Source organism: Cyprinodon variegatus, unplaced genomic scaffold, assembly GCF_000732505.1.
Source record: "Cyprinodon variegatus isolate N-32 unplaced genomic scaffold, C_variegatus-1.0 Scaffold1029, whole genome shotgun sequence".
NCBI lineage: Eukaryota > Metazoa > Chordata > Actinopteri > Cyprinodontiformes > Cyprinodontidae > Cyprinodon > Cyprinodon variegatus.
In genome coordinates, this window is record NW_015151482.1 from 106,918 (window position 1) to 114,989 (window position 8,072).

An 8,072-nucleotide genomic window follows, 5' to 3' on the forward strand; every position below is an offset into this window, starting at 1 on the left:
GAATAAACTTTCAGAAACCAGGAAATCTCTACAAAGAAGTAGCCATTTTGACATTCATTAGCTTGACTGAATATCTATTCCAGATGTCTGAAATGATCTCTTCCTAGTCAAAAATGAACATTCTAGATATCTTAAATATAATTCTTACTAGTACATAAAAATAATGACCAGTACCAAATGTAATACAGGGATGAGGAATTAATTTATAGACATCCAGAATGTTTATTTCAAATAGGAGTGACGTCATTTAGGATATCTGAAAATAATGGCCCAATACACATGAATGGGGAAAAGTGACGTCATTTGGACTAGAAAGACAAAACATTTTTAGATATCTGGTCATTTTAGATAGGAGGAATACTATTATAGATATCTGAAATACATATCCACTCAAGCTAAATGTAGATCTTACTAATACAAATTTTATTCCGCATAACTTAACATGTAATTTCTACTGGTAGAAAAATAATTAGTTATATTTAAAATACAATTCTGACTAGCAACCTTGTTATTGTGACTGTCTAGAATGCTTAGTGCTATCTATAATAGACGTGTGAGCCCCATTATTCTTTTTAAAGTATCTAGAACTGCATTTTAGATAGGCATTATTGAAGTTAAGATGTCTAGAATTCTAACTTATCTAGTCATATATCAGTGGTTGATATCTGTAATTGTATTTCTACTAGCAGAAATATATTTTTGAAATCAATAATTTCTGGATATCTAGAATTTTATATTCATTTTGATATCTGAAATAGTTATTATGACTAGAAGTAACTCTATTATAGAGATCTGAAATTAGAGTTCATCCTCGTCAGAATTCATTTTTAGATAGGAAGAATCTTATTTTAGATGTCTATTTTTTGACAAGGTAGAAATGCATTTGAGACTTCTGGATTACATATTCAGTCAAGCTAATAAATGTTAAACGGCCTGCCATAATGACCTGTGTTATGGAGTTCATTCTCATCAGAGTTCAGTTTAAGAGATGTAGAATGTTTATTCTAGATAGGAGGAATGGTATTTTAGATATCTGAAATGTTCATTTTGACTAGAAAGAAATGCATCATAGAGTCCATTTTCCCCCCAAATGGGGCTCTATAGGAAGGTGAAAATTAAAAATGATTCTAGAGGCTTCCTTCTCCAACATCCAGATGAACCACTAAACCAAAACACTGCATAATTGCACCATATTTATTTAATGCTCTGAACATCCAGATCAATGTGTGGGGTTTTTTTTGGCCTTTTTTTTCTCCCACACTGTTTACATTTGATCACTGCTGCACTTAAAGGAAGAGAAATGCAATGGAAGCTGTACTAAACGACAATAAAGGTTGTCTAAATCTAAGAACCGAGTTTACCTTGGTTGTGGTGGTGATGATGGTCTGCAGAGCAGCAGGGGACCCTGGAGGGTTACTTGGATAACGACAGGGGTACTCTGTGCTGTAGTAGTGATGGTTATCCCCGTAGGGGGCGGAGCTCTTCAGTAGCTCCTTCCAGGCTGGTGGGGGCTTCGTTTGAGGGTCAAAGGAGGAGGACGATGATGAGAGAGGAGCTGATGAGGATGAGGGTGTAGAGGAGGAAGCTAGGACCGGCGTCACCCTGCAGACAAACCATGGTTCGGATTATACAAACCAGCAACGATCCAATGAACACAGTCAGAAACTGTTTAAATGCTTGGTCTAGTTCAATTTACAATTCACAATTTAAGTTAAACGTCACGCTGCCAGCATCTAAAACATGTCCAACGTCACGCTGCCAGCATCTAAAACATGTCCAAACACCAGAAAATACGTGACAAAGGTCTCTGGTTTGGTGCCATTAACACTGTAAAACCATAGTGTAAACACGAGAGAGGTCCACCATCCAGGTTTAGACCGGTGTTCTCGGCCAGAATCTAAGATTTACTTTGTGTTTAGCCCAGCTCTGATCTAAGGCTTGTGAAAAAGGTTTCAACCAAAACCTAGTCTGGACTGGATCTGTGAGCCTGACCTGGGATCGCAGAGATCAGAAGTCACAGGATATGTAGGGGAGGTCAAGTATCCTTGGAACTCGTAGCCAGGTCGTCCCATGTACAGTCTTGTATTGGCTGGTTTTTGAAGAGTGGGTGGGGCCTCTCCAAGTGCATTATGGGGGTTATAGTAGGACTCGGTGCTCTGGAAAGGTGGGTAATGCTGAGGGAAGTTTGGCTCAATGAAAGAGATCCTTTCAGGTGGTTCCACACAAAGTAGGGCTGGACCCAGGGCCTGAGAGAGGAAACAACAAGCAGATGGTTCAAAAAACAAAAGGCTGAAGTAAGCAACAGCAAACCGGTGGTAAAGTAAAGGTGCATTCACACCCAATGCAAATGCAGCAACTGGATCAAGTGATTTTAATGTTATGAAGTTTTCAGAGACAGGAATGTTTTTTACTGGGCGATTAGAGAGAAACAGCATGGATGCTATAGCTAGGTCAAGTTTCTCAGGAGTTGAATATTTAAACTTTTCTGTAAATTCATGTTTTATTAACCAGTCAGGGACCCATTGATGCCGATGCTTTAGTTTGCCACCATTTGCTCTCCTCCACGGTGATTTGAACGAATATTCCCATATTCTCGGCCCCAGACTATGGTGTATTCTGTGTTTCCTCTTATTAGATGAAGTGGTGATGTGACCCGGATAAATGTCTTCCCAGGTTGTTTGCCAGAGGCAGCTGAATTGTCAAGCAACCGATGGCAAGTGACCCATACAACATATTCGCCAAATTCGCATTTGGAGTGAATACACCTTAGAGCATCAAAAAGCAGGTGGTAGATAAACAATGGTCGACAAAAATGCAGTGAACAAGTTGAACCAGTGCAAAGAAGTGTTCTGGTCCCAGTACCCAGGCTGACCTGTGCATCAATGAGACGTCTTTTGGGTGTGAACGGCGGTGAACTGACTCGTCTCTTTACTGAACTTCTTCTTGCTTCAGTTTCAGATTTGGATTCTGGTCTTGGGTGATCATGGACCCCTTTAGCCTGAAAACCAGAACAACAGCTTTAGACAGAGAAAACAATGAAACTGATTGTTTAGAACCTGAACAGGATTAGTTCTCTTTAAACCCGATACTCTCCCCCGAACAAAAATTGGTTGTAAAGACGACATGATTTACATCCAAACAATGTCTACACTTGGTTGAAAAGTGAAAGGTGAAAAGCCCTAATTTTCAGATCGTTGAGAAGACAATGAAAACTGGGTTTGCAACGTCTTTTTAATGTCTATAATTGGACTAAAGTGGAACAAAATCAGACCGACCAAAGACAGCCCAATTTTCAACTTCCTGGACTAAATCCAGACTATGATGGACCGACCCGATTGAGCCTAAAAGCCAACGTCTGAATGACGCCTGGTGTTTGGTGGCTATGTTCTGAGGTTTCGTTGCCTGAACAGGACTATAGAAGTGAGGGTAACTTATGTTCACGTCGTTGGAACGTGGTTATATGTCAGAGAACCTCTGCTGGCTCTCTTCACTCTTTTCAGGACTTGTCTGCCCTGTTGGCAATGAGACTCAGTTTCGGTGGGTTTGGGTTTGGGTTCCAGCCAATGGGTTCATTGGCTGGAGGTAAGAGGTATTCACCTGGAAGAAGATGGCCTTGCAGTCAACTCTCCAGAAGTTAGTAACAGGGTAACCGCTGTGACCTCGGCATGGCAGCAGCTCCAGGGCAGCATTGCAGTTCGGACACATCTTCTCTGAAACACAGACTCTAATCAGATGTCTAAAGTCACAGTACCAGCAGTCAGCTAGCAATAAGGTCTGGTTGAGACTTACTCTGCTGTTTTTGTCGAGCCTTGTCACAGATAGCTGGACGGAGTTGCAGTCTGGAACCGTCTGCCAGGGTGCAGCCTCGGGAACAAACCACTACACCCAGACAGGACTTCTTCAGAATCTGACAGTTGTGGTTGTTGGTGTTCCTCATGGCCCAGCCAGAGAGATGCCGTTGAGCGTTCTTATCATCAGCTGCAAAACAACAGAAGATTCGAATCAGGTCAACTGAGTTCTCAAAGCAAAGCTGCCTGTGTGATGTAATAAGGGTGCAACATCCATTGGTTAAGGGCCCCATAGAGGATGGAAGTTGAGGAATGGGACCCTCCTGAAATGCAGTTGAATACTTCTGCCTTAGATTATAGAGGTTGGGGCTTGGCCTGTTTTTCTGTGCTTAGTCCTGTTTCTCTCCTAGACGTAACTATGAGCTCAGGTTCTACTGGGACTAACTGGACGTGCTCTCTTTTAAATGAAAATTGGCTTAGAGTTTGATTAACTGAGATCCCTGGGGGTCTAGCGGTTAGGATTCAGCGTTCTCATTGCAGCGGCCAGATTCCCGGTCAGGGAACAAATATTTGGGTAGAGTGGTTAGAGAATAGAGCTTGGAAACCTGAGGTTGTGAGTTTGAAAACCATTCAACAGACCATAGACTGCTACTCTGGGTCTCTGAGGAAAGACCTTTAACCCCACACTGCTCCCTGGGCACCGCACAGTGGCAGCCCACTGCTCCCAAAGGGGATGGGTTTAATGCAGAGAGTGAATTTTGTTGGGCTGATCAGGAACTAGCTGTGGGTCTAGATACGGCCGTGGCGGGGAGGAAGTGTGGGCAAGTTTATGCGACAATGGAGGGACATGAGGGCCAAAAAAAGAGCGGGGATCCAGGTGGAAAAAGGGTCCCGGTAAGGAACCAAACAGGAAATACGCATAGTGTAGAGTGGATGTAGATTTGACCAATCAGAGGCCTCCGGTTTGCGGCCACTTACAATATTATTCAGGGTTTTCTATATTTGTAGCTGCAGGTTATCTGTGAACGCCTGGAACCAAACTCCTGTGGTATGGATGTATGGGCATGCTGGTGTCCAAAGGATTCCCAAAGGTCTACAGAAGGAAACTATGCTCATGCCTCAGATATCCAAACATACTCCAGATCACTAGGACACAAGGAGGGCGGACAAAGGAACGGCCACATTCACCAAGGAGAGGAAGACAAGAGCACCAGGGGCTCGAACCCCCAGGGGCCAAACCCCAAAGGAGGCTGCAGCGGCAAGCCCATGGGGGACCCAGGGGTCTGAGGCCTTGGGGCGCACAGTCACCTAGTGGGACCCCACAGCACCAAGAGGTCTAGGCCCAGCCCGGCAGCTACCAGGATTGCCAGCACCCACCAAAGTACCAAACCCTAGAGAACCGTCACTGCACCACAAGACACAGGCACCTCACAAGAAGGGGGAGGAGCATAAGAAAGGGGGAGGAGCCAGGCTCCGCTCATACTGGGGCTGTTCAGTGAGTTGGGGAAGAAACATTCTGCCTCAGAAGAAGACAGCGACAAATTCATCCACAGTGCTTCACACAATCCGTCCTCTTAACACCCATAGGGACACACAGAGGTGGACACTAAACATCTCCTCCTACATACATTATCCTCCAGCATCCGGGGGCCGATTCTCCAGTGGAGAACAAGCCCACAGACCCTGGAGGACATTCCTTTTTTGGACTTGGTGCTGCCAAAAGGAGGAGGGCAGCAGAGTAGTCCAGGTGCAGCTCCAACACCGACATTGGCTATTTATTTTAAGAAAATGGCCGATTGCACCAATTGATTCTGCAGGATGATTCTCTCCTCCTGGATGAGCAGGTAGAGACAGTCAATCCCTCACACCAAGCATGCTTGTAGCGACAGTGGAGAGGAAAAATTCCCTTTGAACAGGAAGAAACCTCCAGCAGAACCAGGCTCAGTGTGAGCGGCCATCTGCTGAGGCCCACTGGGGTTCAAGGAGACAGAAGCAGATATAAAACTGGAGATGTTCTTATTGCTCTGGGATATAAAACCAAACAACACATCTGACTGAAAAAGTCTTCAGGTTTGAACTGTTCTCCTGAAACGACTTCCTGTTTGTTCTATTTCTAATAAATCTATCTCCATAAACCTTCACGTTTCATAGACATACAGTTTGTAGATAAACTGCAGATGACGCGGTTCAGGTTGGATTTGATTTTTCTTCGTAAACACGCTGAATGTGTCCCGCATTAGAACCTCCGCCCCATTAGGTGGTTGGCCCTGTTGCCATGGTTACAGAGTTCTTTCCTCCTATTGCTCGTTGTCCTTAGATTAAATAAAACGGTTCTTTACGCCTGTCAGTACGTTTGGACTCAAGACTAAGACTAAGAAAATGTGGGATTCAGCAGCGAGACCCAACAGAACCAGAACCGGAAGATGATCCTACTAAGAATGAGACAGAAGAAGGAAAACGGTTTCTCACCGCTGTAGATGTAGCGAACGTAACCATCTGTCCACTCCTGGAACGGGTCGAACTGCTTCAGGTCCTGCAGGACAGACAGACAGACAAAGAAGGAGATGGGTCAAAGGTTAATGACTGAACCGAGTATTGTGGTTCCGACCAGAACCCGGGAATAAAACCTTAGGAAAGCAGAACCTTAAAGGTCAAATGGAAAGGAGCGCGTCTAGAGCAGGTTTATGGTCTTTCTTTTCTCTATGTGGTCTAAATCATGCTAAATATGCTCCAAGTAATTAAAAATCAGAAAGTTTTACAGCATGCTGGGCGCCTCTAGATCACATGACCAAACCCAGCTGTGATGTCACTGCAGTCAAACATCTTCCGGCGGTTTTATAGAAACACTACTTCACGCATTGTTAAGGGCTCTGAAAGGATCGTTAAAACGTCATTACAGCGGTCCGTTGTAGGAATGGCTTTGGATCGGGAAAAGGAATGTTAGGGTTAACAAAAATGTGTTCTCATCAGTGCTGGTAAACAAAACGGAATTTTCTTTTTAATTATCTGAAGGAGCCGGTTTGGGGTGAGATAAAAATCGACCGGACAATCTGGTGCGACCACCACAAACTATGTTTGGATCACATCAGATTCTATCATCATCAGTCCTGCTCTAATCAGCATCAGTTGGATTGGATAGATTTAATAAACTGCCTGATGGTAATAAAGCTGATTCAAAACATCGGTTATTTCATAAAACAATGAACCCTAACTAGCTGCACATTATGGTCATTATGGTCTGGGCTCCAAAACAACAAGATCCTGATGGATAACAGTCAGTTCCTAAAGGCGGGGCCCCACAGCTGGGCCCCCACCGGCCCCGGGACCATGAGCCGAACCAGTTACTGAGGGACCGCCTATCCAGTGATCCAGCACTGACCCCCAGCCTTCACAGAACCAATCCCAGTCCTCTGATCCCTTCTTCAAACTAAAGGTTAGACTCTGGTTTAAACTAATGGTTAAACTAAGCAGCATCTGGAAAATGTTCTGAATAATAATAATGAACTTCAAAGATCAAAGAACATTCAGCAGCGGTGATTAAACCAGCGAGCGTTAATAAAACCACTCAGACTCTGATTGCTTCGTCCTCGTTAAAGGATAAAACCTCCATCACTAAGGTAAATAAATATCGACTCGCTACGTAAAATGACTACTTCCTGTCTAAAGTGACGTCACGGCGTCCCTCAGTGGGTCACCTGACCAAAGGAGGAACTTAGCGTCGTCTGCTATCGCAGTGAATTATTTTATGCTGTGAACAACATAAATCCTGTGATGTATTTCATTCAGACTATCAAATGAGAAACTGTAAGTCTGTGTTTTCTTTGTGAACTTTAATATTCAAACACTGAAAAGATGCAGTTAGGGGTTCTTCTCTGTGCTTCAGTCTGTTTGAAACCTGCATGGTCTGCGGTTCTGTTGCGTAAACTGGTTACTTCCGGGCTTTTCCCGGTTCTTGGTAGAACCGGGTCGCCTCATCTTTCTGATCCAGAACTTGACTGTTTAATTCCTACTATGAAGGAAGAGATTCCATGTGAGGTTCCTCAGGGGTCCATCTTAGGGCCCCTCCTATTCAATATCTCCATGCTCCATCTACATCAGATCTTAATAAACAACAACATCAGTTACCATAGCGATACAGACCACACCCATCTGTTCATCACCATGAACCCATTTAGCTCTGGATAAAAGAAGAGAAGAAATCAACAAATGAACTAAATGTGGTTCGGCTTATAGCCCGGTGTGGCTTACAGTGAGGTCTGGCTTACAGTGAGGTCTGGCTATTAG

General features: G+C 44.0%; 1 protein-coding gene across 1 annotated transcript in view; it reads right to left on the reverse strand.

Annotated features, from left to right (window-relative positions):
* Positions 1-8,072, reverse strand: part of gcm2 (glial cells missing homolog 2 (Drosophila)) — a 15,560-nt gene that overhangs the window by 1,918 nt on the left and 5,570 nt on the right. Inside the window, exons 2-7 of the mRNA XM_015399604.1 lie at positions 6,258-6,321; positions 3,790-3,978; positions 3,598-3,710; positions 2,873-2,998; positions 1,993-2,246; positions 1,362-1,602 (exon numbers count right to left, since the gene is read on the reverse strand). Coding sequence (XP_015255090.1) covers positions 1,362-1,602; positions 1,993-2,246; positions 2,873-2,998; positions 3,598-3,710; positions 3,790-3,978; positions 6,258-6,321 — 987 coding nt within the window. The remainder of the gene's footprint in view (positions 1-1,361; positions 1,603-1,992; positions 2,247-2,872; positions 2,999-3,597; positions 3,711-3,789; positions 3,979-6,257; positions 6,322-8,072) is intronic.